At 48.8% G+C, this 12,353-nt stretch overlaps 2 protein-coding genes across 2 annotated transcripts in view; one reads left to right on the top strand and one right to left on the bottom strand.

Moving 5' to 3' along the window:
* ELP1 (elongator acetyltransferase complex subunit 1) overlaps positions 1-6,904 on the top strand; it is a 54,959-nt gene extending 48,055 nt beyond the window's left edge. Inside the window, exons 32-36 of the mRNA XM_064176661.1 lie at positions 534-645; positions 2,482-2,609; positions 2,984-3,138; positions 5,623-5,701; positions 6,512-6,904. Of these exons, the coding sequence (XP_064032731.1) occupies positions 534-645; positions 2,482-2,609; positions 2,984-3,138; positions 5,623-5,701; positions 6,512-6,582 (545 nt within the window). The 3' untranslated portion in view covers positions 6,583-6,904. The remainder of the gene's footprint in view (positions 1-533; positions 646-2,481; positions 2,610-2,983; positions 3,139-5,622; positions 5,702-6,511) is intronic.
* A 479-nt stretch (positions 6,905-7,383) lies between these two features.
* On the bottom strand, positions 7,384-8,496 carry LOC135192971 (actin-like protein 7A). The gene has a single exon (XM_064176359.1). It carries the CDS (start codon positions 8,494-8,496, stop codon positions 7,384-7,386), a length of 1,113 nt encoding a protein of 370 aa, XP_064032429.1.
* Positions 8,497-12,353: the final 3,857 nt, after the last annotated feature.

Below are 12,353 nucleotides of genomic sequence, written 5' to 3'. Positions count from 1 at the left end.
CATCACACTTGGGCTGTGGTTGTTTGCCCTTCGTTATTCTCTGTAGACAGCTTTTTTTTCAGCGCTATCTGTGTCTCAGCTTTCTGGGGATCAGAATGCTCCTGAAAGCTCTTCAGAATTGCATGGTATTGTTTCCACAGTGCTAGCTTGGCTGGGTCATACAGTGCTCAGCATGTCCTTTGTGCCAGCTATCTTCTAGGCATATTCACCTGCCAGCTCACAAAGGCTGAGGGGAATTTTCTGAAGGCAGAACATTTTGTCCTGGTCCAGATTTTGCTGCACTGAAATTGTCACACCCCTCTGATTGTGCTGTTTAATGTCACACCAAGACAGAGGAGCAGCTTTCTCACAGTTGCTGTTTTCTTTTCCTGTGCTGAGTGGGGTTGACAGCCATAAAGGCTTCAGATTCACAGCAGGTAGAATGAATCTGCCCAGGCTGCTTTTCCAACAAGCTGCATAGATTACCCGTAAAGAAAGCTTGGAATAAATGTGACCTTTTTCCATTCTTTGACAGTTTTTAACATGTTTTGCAGATTATGAAATGCCCACCTGCCCAGAGCTGGATCTTTTCTCTGAAACCAGCAGTGTTGTGACAGCCAGCGACATGAGCAGCAAATATTCACACAGCAATTCAAGAATATCAGCGTAGGTTTCTGCCTCTAAATTAGGTAGTGACTGTCCTGGCATCAGCATTTTGCTCAGGCTTGGCATGCTACTCCTCCTCACAGCTGCTGCTGCCTGGAAGTTGCTTTAATTTCCTGGTTATTTTAACTGTTGTTGAGAGGGAGAGAGCAGAAAACAGTGGAAGCTTCTAGTGCAGCAGAAACTGAACATCCAGCAGAGGAGCCTGTGGCTTTAGGGCTGGTTGCGAAAATAAGCTGGCTGTAGGAATCTTAACACATAATATGGGCTGAGCTACTCAGATATGAACAGATTCTGTGTGTGGCTTGTGCTTTGTCCTCGGTGCTGTGTTGGCTGAGTGATGGCTGCCACTGCTGCCACTTCTTATACCAAGGTCCTCCCACAGTGGGTGTCTGTGTTGTGTTTGAGTGCTCTCAGACATTGGAGCTACAGTGTAAAGTGAAATGTGTTAGAGGTCAGTGTTAGCCTGTGGGTGGGACCATTTCTGAATTCCCCAGCTGAAATGTAGGAAAACACACAAGCTATGGTTTAAAGCACTTTTTGTGGCCTTGGTAAAAGGAGGAACAGAATGCAATCTTAATATTCAGCATATAGAAGTGTCATGAAATTCAGCACAGGCAAGTGTGCAGTCCTGCATCTAGGGAAGAACCCACTCCATGGATCAGTACAGGTTGGGTGTTGACCTGCTGGAGAGCAGCTCTGAGGAAAAGGACCTGGGAGTCCTGGTAGACAACAGTAATGTGCCCTAACAGCCAAGAATGCCAATGGCATCCTGGGATGCATTAAAAGGAGTGTGGTCAGCAGGTTGAGGGAGGTTCACCTCCCCTTGTGCTCTGCCCTGATGAAACCTCATCTGGAGTACTGTGTCAAATTCTGCGCTCCCCAGCTGAAGAAGGACAGACAATTGCTGGAGAGTCCAGCTCTGGGCCACTAAGATGATATGGGGAACTGGAACATCTCTCAGAAGAGGCTGAGGCAGCTGGGACTGTTAAGCTTGGAGGAGGCTGAGGGGGGCAGATCTTATCAATACAAATGTCTAAGAGTGAATGTCAGGAAGATGAGGCTAGACTCTTCTCAGTGGTCCTCAGGGCAAGGACAAGAAGTAATGGGCAAAAACTTCCAAACAGGAAGTTCCATCTAAACATGAGAAGGAACTTCTTTACTTTGAGGGTGGCAGAGCACTGGAACAGGCTGCTCAGAGAGGTGGTAGAGTATGTCTGTCTCTGGAGACTTTCCAAGCCTGCCTGGACGCATTCCTGTGTAATCTGCTTTAGATGATCCTGCTCTGGCAGTGGGGTGGGGCCCGATGAATTTCAGAAGCCTCTTCCAACCCCTGCCATTCTGTGAAATGTGCTGGTGTGCCCACCATTTGGTGACACCATGCAGCTCATACTGGCCTGTAAGCAGGAGTTGCTCTCTTGTGCTGATGGACAGAGTACAGCTTACAGAGGCTGCAGAAAGGGAAATGTGCACAGGCAAGCAGACTCTGGCACCAAACTGTTCTAAGTGCCTTTCAACTTTGCCCAGTGGTGACTGCTGTCAAAGAACCTACCTGACTGTGTGCTTGGACACATGCTCTAACCTTGCTGTAACACAAACGAGGCCTTCCTGTAGTCCTCTCTGTAGAGAAACAGCCTAGCTACTGACTCCTGTTCCAGACCACACTGGGCATTGGTTGAACAGCATGGAAAACATTTGGCGCAAAACCAGTTAAGCTTACGTGTAGTTCCCTGTCACTGGGAAGACCACGGACTGGAATAACAAGGTTCATGCACACTGCTGATGTTCCTTCAGGCTTAACCTGTCCTACAGATTATCATTGAGTCTCCTCCTTTTCAGGAGATCCTCAAAGAACCGTCGCAAGGCTGAGCGCAAGAGGTACAGCTTGAAGGAAGGGAGTCCTTTTGAAGATGTGGCTCTTCTGGAAGCCTTGGGAAAAAACGTTCGTGCTGTTGAGACTGTGAAGGGTAGGACACTTAATGATCTTCATGCACTCAGCAGCTGGTGAGAACAGCTAAGGCAGCGTGCTCTGCCTTGTTCTTAATGGATATGCTAGGGAAAGAGACTGCCTGGTTAACAAGACCATCTCTGTTGGGCCTTGACATAGTTCATCTGCATCTGTGCCTGGAAGATGTAAGTCTTCCACATTTCAATTTTGGGAGCAGAGGAGAGAAGCGTTGTCAGTGCCATGACACACTGGTGCTTGGGCACTGAAGGGGCAGGGTACAGACAAAACCTGTTGTAATGTGCTGCTTCACATCCTGCTATCAGAGCAGTACAGCTGTTTATATAGGTTACTTGCATTAATTGCTTTTGCCGGTGCTTCTGTTACCTCCTGCAGGAGACATACACACCCTTCTGAAGCAGCTTGTGCTGTTTGGTTATGATGAACAGGCTGAGGCACTGCATCAAGTCCTGGAAGAGGTTTTGCAATTGATGGAGATCTCAATCCCAGAAATCTGGACTGCAGACCTGCAGCAGAGCTACACCAATCCGGTGTGTGCCCATCTGGAATACTCACCACACCCATGATACCAAGTATTTAGCATTCTTTTGTAATCTTCAGCAGAGAGTCCAGAATCCTTTCCTGGTGAGGTCAAATAGACATCCTATGCAGTGCCTGCCAGGGCACTCTGCTGAAGATGTGTACCACAGACTGCTATGTCCCTTGCTCTGAATACCACTGTGGACATTATGAGGTCTCAAAAGGCTTGTGTTACCTTGTCCTAGTGGGGACAGTATGAAGCCCATCCACAAGAAGGGCTGGAAGGAGGAACTGGGAAATTACAGACCTGTCAGCCTGACCTCAGTGCCAGGCAAGGTCATGGAACAGGTTGTCTTGAGTGCCATCACAAAGCACATACAGGATGGCCAAGAAATCTAGCCCAGCCAGCATGAGTTTAAGAAGGGCAGGTTCTGCCTGACCAACCTGATCTCTTTTTATGGTCAGGTTACCCACCTGGTGAATATGAGGAAGGCTGTGGGTGTAGTCTGCCCAGGCTTCAGCAAAGCTTTTGACATCATCTGCCACAGGAAGCTCCTGGCAAAGCTGGCAGCTCATGGCTTGGACAGATTCACTGTGATACGAGTCAAGAACTGGCTGGAAGGCCAAGCCCAGAGAGTGGTGGTGAATGTTGCCACATCCAGTTAGCAGCCAGGCACTAGTGGTGTCCCCCAGGGATCAGTGCTGGGCTCAGTCCTGTTCAGTATCTTTACTGATAATCTGGATGAGGGGATTGAGTCCATCATCAGTAAGTTTGCAGATGACACCAAGCTAGGAGCAGATGCAGATCTGTTGGAGGGCAGGAGAGCCCTGCAGAGGGACCTTGACAGTCTGGATGGATGGGGAGAGGCCAGTGGGATGAGATTTAATAAGGCTAAGTGCAGGGTTCTGCACTTTGGCCACAACAACCCCAAGCAGCACTACATGCTGGGGACAGAGTGGCTGGAGAGCAGCCAGGAAGAAAGGGACCTGGGGGTACTGGTTGCTAGTAGGCTGAACAGGAGCCAGCAGTGTGCCCAGGTGGCCAAAAGAGCCAGTGACATCCTGGCCTGTATCAGGAACAGTGTGGCCAGTAGGACAAGGGAGGTTATTCTTCCCCTGTACTCAGCACTGGTTGGGCCACACCTTGAGTCCTGTGTGCAGTTCTGGGCCCCTCAATTCAAGAGAGATGCAGAGATACTGGAACATGTCCAGAGAAGGGCGACAAAGCTGGTGAGAGGCCTGGAGCACAGCCCTGTGAGGAGAGGGTGAGGGAGTTGTTTAGCCTGGAGAAGAGGAGGCTCAAGGGTGATCTCATTGCTGTCTGCAACTACTTGAAGGGAGGTTGTAGCCAGGTGGAGGTCTGTCTTTTCTGCCAGGCAAGCAGCAACAGAACAAGGGGGCACAGTCTCAAGTTGTGCCCAGGGAGGTGGTGGAGTTGCCATGCTGGGAGGTGTTCAGGAAAAGTCTGGATGGGGCACTTAGTGCCATGGTCTAGGTGATTAGATAGAGCTGGGTGATAGGTTAGACTGGATGATCTTGGAGGTCTCTTCCAACCTGATTGATTCTGTGATTCTATGACTTACTAACTGTGGCTTAAGCAGTTTGTAGATCTTGAGTACAACATTTTCTTTTATATGTCTGGTGCTTGAAGTGTTAAAATAGCTTTTTTGTACCAGGGTAGTGGTTGTCCCATCATGGTCTTGTGAAGTGAAAAGCTTGCAGGATGGTCACTTTAGTTGGGACCAGTACATCATGAGAAAGAATAATTTTGTCAGGCTTCTAAGCTTCAGCTTAATGCAGAATAAGGAAATCACAAGAACTACACTAAGTAGGTTCTGAGCATTCATGGTGAACACAGCACAGTATCTTCTCCCTTAACTACTGGTTAGACTCTTAAGGACAGAAGAAGACTGTTCTGTGTGACAATAGGCTGAGACTCTCAGATGAACTTTAAATATTGCTGGCACTGTAGTGAAAGTAGTCCTGCCAAGTCAGCACTTCAGTGCAGTGAAGAGGTAGTTGCCGGATTAAGGGTTCTGCGTCCTGAGAAGCTGTCCAAAAGCATTTCTGCCTCTGTGTTAACTCTTCTGAGACATGGGAATGATTTTTAAGCAGAGGGAGAGTAGGCTTAGACTGGATTATTAGGAAGAAGGTCTTCAGCAGGAGGGTGGTGAGACTCTGGAATAGGCTGCCCGGGGAGGTTGTGAATGCCTCCTCTCTGGGCCAAAGGCCAAATCAGATGAGGCCTTGAGCATCCAAGTCTAGTTGAGAGGCATCCATGCCCATGGAAGTTGATGATCTCAAGGTCCCTTCCAGTCTGAGCCATTCTGTGATTACTGGGCTTCAATGGCCTATTGCTGGTAGCTTGGTACTGTCAGGGCTCCTGCCAGTAGCTATTTATGCTGGTGGTGACCAAAAGCAGAGTTTCAATACATGCCCTTGCTCTCAGCCTTGCTCCATGCAAGCTGGAACATGGGGATTTCTTATTTGTACAGGTCCTGGGACCCAACTCAACTGCAAACAGCATTATGGCTGCCTGTCAGCAGAGGAGGATGGTGACTCCTGCTATACAAGGTGAGTAGAAGTTCTGAAGTTAGGTCTGGATGTGAAATGTCGGTGAGATCTTTGGGCTTTGAGGTTCTCCCAAGCACCTGTCAACAGCTGTAGCATTTAATCAGTTGTGGGAGTTCACTGCTTTTCTTTGTGATGTACTCTCCTGCTTTGTTGTAAGTGTCCTGGGTTCAGTTTTGAGCCCCTTGCTCCAAGCAGAACATTGAGGAGCTGGAGCAGATCCAAAGAAGGGCAGGAAGGCTGGTTACAGGTCTGGTGAACAGGGCTGGTGAGGAGATGCTGAGGGAACTGGGGTTGTTCCATCTGGAGAAAAGGAGGCTGAAGGGAGACCCCATTGCTCTCTGCAACTCCCTGGAAGGAGGTTGGAGCCAGGTGGAGGTTGGTCTATTCTTAGTAGTATAAGGTGATGGGACCAGAGAAAATAGCCTCAAGCTGCCCTAGGAGGGGCGTTTAGGTTGGACATGAGAATAAGCTTCCTCCTGAAGGGGTTCTCAAAAACTGCAACAGGCTCCCTCTGGGAGGTGGTGGAAGTGTTTAAATGATGCAGCAGTGTGGTGCTGAGGAACATCATTTAGCACCAGCCTTGGTTGGGTTAGAGAATGCTTGAACTCAAACAGTCTTATTTTCCAACCAAAATCATTCTATGATTCTAAGTGAGGAGCCTTTTTTAGTAAGGTTTCGTTTGCTCTGATCTCCTGAGCTAAACGTACTGTCTAAACTGTGCCCCTGGCTTCCCATGTGATTCGTGTCTTGTCTGTTGAAAGGGAATGGGAAGTCTGTCTACCCTCTGTTCTTGTCTTGTTTGCCTTTCAGATCCAGAGTTACTTATTCCACCAAAAATCAGTAAAAATTTACAGTGGAAACTACATCTTCTCAGTAACTAAAACACAAAGGATCTTAGTGGACTCTGAACTGTGGCTTCCCAGATAATTCTGTTACATCTGTTACATTCTGTGGCATCACACCAATGGAGACAGTCACCTACAGCTATGTGCAGAGGTGGCTTCTGATAGTAGGGAGCAACCAGCTCTGAATACTGCTGGTTGAATCCATCTCTTCCTTACCTTCTGGGTGAAGCAATCCCACCAGTGCTGTGCCATCATTCCTCCCTTGCCCATGATGGCAGGTCACATTTTCAGCTGTTCAACCTGGTTTCAAACTTCTGAGTCTGTACCAATATCAAACTGTTGTAGTTGGTGAAAAGAAGTTGTATTTTTTCTCTGTTGGACCCTAGCAGCAGGAACAGAGGGTCGGAGAGAAGGAGGGGAGGGGGGAAGGGGGAAAGGGGGAAGGACGGGAGTGGGGAAGGTTGGGAAGAAGGAGGGAGGGGGTAAGGGGGAAGAGGAAGGTGGAGGAAGAAAGGGAAGAAAGGGGGAGAGGAGAAGGGAAAAGGGAGAGGGGGAAGGAGGGGAAGGGGAAGAGGAAGGGGAAGGAGAAGCGGAAGGAGAAGGGAAAGGGAGAGGAAGGGAAAGAGAAGGGGAAAGGAAAGGAGGGGGAGAAGCAGAAGGGGAAGGGAAAGGAAAAAGAAGAGGGGGAGAAAGAACTGTATGAAACTAAAACAGATTTAGTAGAAATCTGCATTACAGCTTGGGGTGGAGAGGGAGGTACCCTCGAATTGATTTGGGTACAATTGATTTGGGTACCCTTTGTCAGCAGAGATCTTCCTAAGTCATCCAGCCTGTCCCTCAGAAACACTTCTTCCAGATGCAAAGGGGACCATATTCTTCATATACACTCCTGGAAATCCAGAGGTCCTGGAAAGAGTGGAGCGAGGCCAGGATGGAGCCCCCTATCCAGACAGAAAACTTCCTGTGAGGGGATGCACTTATGCCAAGGCTGTCACTGGGGCACGCTGTGGCCAGTTCCAGCTGGAAACGGTCAGCAAAGCCCTCTATCATGGTGCTGCCCCCACACAGCAGGATGTTTCCCATCATTGTTTTGATGATGCCACATTCACGCTTCTTCAGGCAGGCAAGCGCCAGCTGTGAAAGGCCTGGCTCTTGTGAGCCAAGTAGAGCTGGCTGGAGGAGCGCTTCAGCACACAGGAATCTCTCCTTGCCTACAGTCAGGAGGCGTCCATCTGGCAACTTATAACCTATTTCTTGTTGTTCCACAGGCAAACTCAGGTCCTCTGTGAGGTCCAGAGAAGTGTAACAACACTTCTCCTTGATGTCTTGCACAATGTTTAGCTGCTGCACTGTGAACACAGTTCCAGACTCATTTAGTAACTTCCTGAGAAAACATGTGATGTCCAAGCCACCGTAAGCTACATGCTTAGTGATGCCATTTAAAATGTAACCTTCATAGATGGGAACTACATGTGAAGTTCCATGGCCACTTTCCACCACGAGAGCTGAGGTTCTTCCGTAAGAGAACATGGCTAAGTGGGGCTGGTAGGCAATGTGGATGGCAGGCATGTGAAATCCCTCGAGCATCATCTCTGCATACCTGCTTTTGTAAGTGAAGGGGCATGAGAGAGGCACTGACACCAGAGCAGCGTGGTCCTCTGCCTGAATCTTCATCTCTCTCTGGAAAATATGCTCCAAAGTATCTTGAATGCAGCTCCAGTCCACAACGAAGTCATGCTTTATATGGTTAGTGAGTGTGAAGGGCACATTGCTGTTCCAAGGCTCTTGTCCAACAAATGTTCCTTTTTGATTGCTCCCCACCCATATGTACTTATCAGATGGGACAACACAAGAAGGCCCCAGGTCCCCTGCAAAGCCACACTTGAAGTGACCTGTGCCAATGTCTACAACTACTGCTCTGGTTTCTTTTGTGGCCTTGGGACTACCCATTCTCCTCTGCAGTAGTCAAACAGCACTTGTGCCCTGCTAACATTCTTGGAGACCTTACCTGCACAGTTGCAACTTCATATAGCAAATGCTGGACATGCTTTTTCGTAGCACTGCTTGCCACCACTTCACCTGGTGCAAGCAACAGATGCAACCTGGAGCTACTGATGCCACCAATTTGTGATGTCATATGTAGACTTGCTCCTCAGAAACAAGTGCTCTGCGTCCTAGCGTGTGACCATGGTGACTTGGACAGTCACACACCAGTTCTATACAGATGATGGACAAATGTTCTGCTTCACTTTGACCTGCTCTGGGAGGTACTATTGGGCCAAACATACCCACCCAGCTGTGGCAGGCCATGGTGTATCACATGTTTAACTGTGAAACAGCATGGCTTACCTTTCTGGCCTGCCACTGTCACATGAGGAGGGCCACACTTGTCCAGCACTTGCAACTGTTTTTGGTCCAAAACAGTTCTTATTGCAAACCTTTAGTCCTGTTTCACCTCTGAGGCCAAGCAAGAACTTGGGGGTTGGACTAGATGACCTCAGAGGTCAAGTGAGGCCCCAGTGTGACACTGTCAAGAGCCACTTTGCCTGTCCTTGTTTCACTCTCTTAAGTAACTGGAAGCCTATTCACTCAGAGGACATCTTACTTAGCAAGACAAATCTGGCCTTAGAATGAAATTGAATCCTAGAAGCCAGGCCTAGGTCTAAGTCCAGGAAAAAGACTTCTGTTTCTGCTGCTGTACTGTCTGTCTGCGAGTCCACATCTTGAGAGCCATCAGATGATTGAGATCACCAGAATCCCACATGGAGAAACAGGGCAGCATGAGACCACAGTCACTTAGCAACCTCCACACAGGCAGCCAGTTCCTTAACTGCAAACCGTGGTGGGAAGCTGGTCATTGCCCATTTTTATCTGTTTATATATTGACATGATTACACAGAGTCACAGAATGTTACGGGTTGGAATTGACCTTGAAAGATTCATCCAATCCAAACCCCCCCCTGCCACGGCAGGATCAACTAGAGCAGGTCACACAAGAACGTATCCAGACAGGTTTTGAACATCTCCAGGGAAGGAGACTACACAACCTTTTTGGGCAGCCTGATCCAGGGCTCTGTCACCCTCACAATGAAAAAGGTTTTCCTTATGTTCACCTCCTCTGCTCTAGCCTGCACCCATTGCCTGTTGTCACTGAGAAGAACCTGCTTCTGTCCTGACACTTACCCTTCACTTATTTATAAACACGAATGAGATCTCCAACCTACAAAGACCCAGCGGCTTCAGCCTTTCCTCACAAGAGAGATATGCACTCCATCATATTTGTGACCCTGCACTGGACTCTTTCAAGCAGTTCCCTGAGATCCTTCTTGAACTGAGAGGTCCAGAACTGGACACGATATTCCAGATGTGGCCTCACCAGGGCAGAGTAGAGGAGGAGAACCTCTTTCAACCTACTAACCACACCCCTTCTAATACAGTTCAGGATGCCATTTGCCTTCCTGGCCACAAGGGTACATTGGTAGCTTATGGTCATCCTTCTGCACACCAGGATCCCCAGGACCCTGCCCTCTGCATTGCCCTCCCACTAGGTCAGTCCCCAACCTATACTGGTCCACTGGGTTGTTCTTTCCCAGATGCAAGGCTCTATACTTGCCCTTGCTGGATTTCATGCCATTTCTTCCCATGCAGCTCTCCAGGCTGTCCAGGTCCCACTGAATGGCAGCACAGCCTTCAAGTGTGTCAATCTTCATATTTTGCTGTCAGCTGCAAACTTGCTGCTAGTGCCCTTATCCAGGTCATTGATGGATATACTGAACTGGTCCCAGTATCAACGCTGATGGACCCCACTGGACACAGGCCTCCAACTAGACTTATTCTTGCAAATGAAAGAGCCACGCATCCATTTTACCAGGAGAGGCTGTGAGACCTGGGGCTGTTCAGCATGGAGAAGACTGAGAGGGGATCTTCTCAATGCTTATCAGTGTCTAAGGGGTGACAAGAGAATAGGTTCAGATGCTTTTCAGTGGTACCCAGTGACAGGACAAGGGACAGTGACCACAAACGAACACAGGGAAGTTCCACCTAAATGTAAGCAATGCTTCTTTGCCATGAGGGTGCTGGAGCCCTGAAGCAAGGTGCCCAGAGAGGCTGTGGCGTCTTCTCTGGAGAGATGCCAAACCCACCTGGGTATTGTGATCCTGGGCACCCTGCTGTGAGTGACCCTGCTTATTCTGGAGAAGCTGAGCTAGATGATCTCCACAGGTGCCTTCCAACCCCGACTAGGCTGGGAGTCTGTAATTCTGTGAAAGAAATAGGCTGACCCTCTTGAAGCCTGAGCAGTGGCCACCCTGTGAGGGGTGCCTGCTCCATAGCTGAGGGTAAGTTCAGCAGGACCGAAATCTTCAAGCACAGTGAAGCAGGATGCTGTAGCTCATGCTCCTTCCTATAGGCTCTCAGTACATTCCTTTCACAGCCACACCAGCTTCTGCAGTGTTTCCTTCAGAGAAGCTTCAGTGACACACAAAAGATACCAAATGAAAAACCTCTAAAGCATTGTTTGTTTCTTTCCTTTCTTAGTAGAAACCTAGGTCTGGGTTCAGTGCCTTGGCTTCTGAATTAGAATCACAGAATGATGCGGGTTGCATGTGACCTCTGGGATCATCTAGTCTAACCCCCATGCTAAACCAGGATTACTCACAACTTGGCCAGGATCAAAATGGCCAGGCAAGTTTGGAATCTCTCCTGAGGAAACTCCACAGCCACTCTGAGCAGCCTGCTCCAAGGCTCCAGCACCCTCACAGTGAAGAAGTTTTTTATGTTTATATTGGGCCTCCTCCGTTCTAGTATGTGCCTTTTGACCCTTATCCTATCACTAGCCACCAATGCAAGAAGCCTAGCCCCATCATCTTGATCTCCAACCTTTAGCTGTTGGCCAGCATAGATCACCAGACTAAACAGCCCCAAGTCTCAGCCTTTCCTCCTCACAGAGTGTTGCAGAGGCAGGAATTAATGTGTGGCTGAGTCAGGAATTTTTATACAAAAATAGTTATTTTCACAAAAACCCACCCCCAAAACTATATATACAAAGATTAATTTAGTTTAATTAGCAGATTCAGTTGCTTGAGAATTATCTACAGGGATACCATCAATAATCTGACTATTTTGGAAGTCAGAAGTTGGAAAAGGCTTTAGCTATTATTTAATAGCGGGTTTCTTACTAATAAAGTTGAGCCAAAATAACTCACGATCAGGCTTCCTCGTGGGGTCTGCCCCTCTCGTTCTCCTGCAGAAGCTGCCGAAGAGTCGTTAAGAGGTATTCAGCTCTTACAAAAGGTGTCAATGGGTAAAGCAATCCTTTTGGAGCAGAGCACCAGGCGAGGGCGGGGGGGAGAAGTCTCAGGCAGGCATGAAGGCTCAGACAGGGACGAACCCCAAGGCGGGAACCCCCAAAGGCAGGAAGCCCCCCAATATTTATACCCTCTCTAGACAAAGAGCAGAGTTACCACACCTTAGGTGCGAAAGCGCACAGCCAATCCCATCCCAATCCCAGCGCGGGCACTGCACGGGGCACTCCTCATGCGGGCAGGACCCCTTTGCTCACCCCCTTCACGGCTGCAGGGCAAGCAAGGGGGCGGGGAACCACGCGGCTTTCCCTCTCCCCTGAAGTCACGGCAGGAGAGGAATTTAGGGGTATACAGGACTCCAGGACACAGAGATGATCCAGGCCGCTCAGCATCTTTGTGGCTCTCCATTGGGACTCTACAGTAGCTGTCTCTCTTGACCTGGGAAGCCCAGAACAAATCCTTTCATCCAAACAAAACACCACCTCCAGCCTTCAGTGGACACAG

This window comes from Pogoniulus pusillus, chromosome Z, assembly GCF_015220805.1.
Source record: "Pogoniulus pusillus isolate bPogPus1 chromosome Z, bPogPus1.pri, whole genome shotgun sequence".
In the NCBI taxonomy this organism is placed as follows: Eukaryota; Metazoa; Chordata; class Aves; order Piciformes; family Lybiidae; genus Pogoniulus; species Pogoniulus pusillus.
Note: the sequence above shows the minus strand (reverse complement) of the source record. Positions and strands in the feature narration are given on the sequence as shown.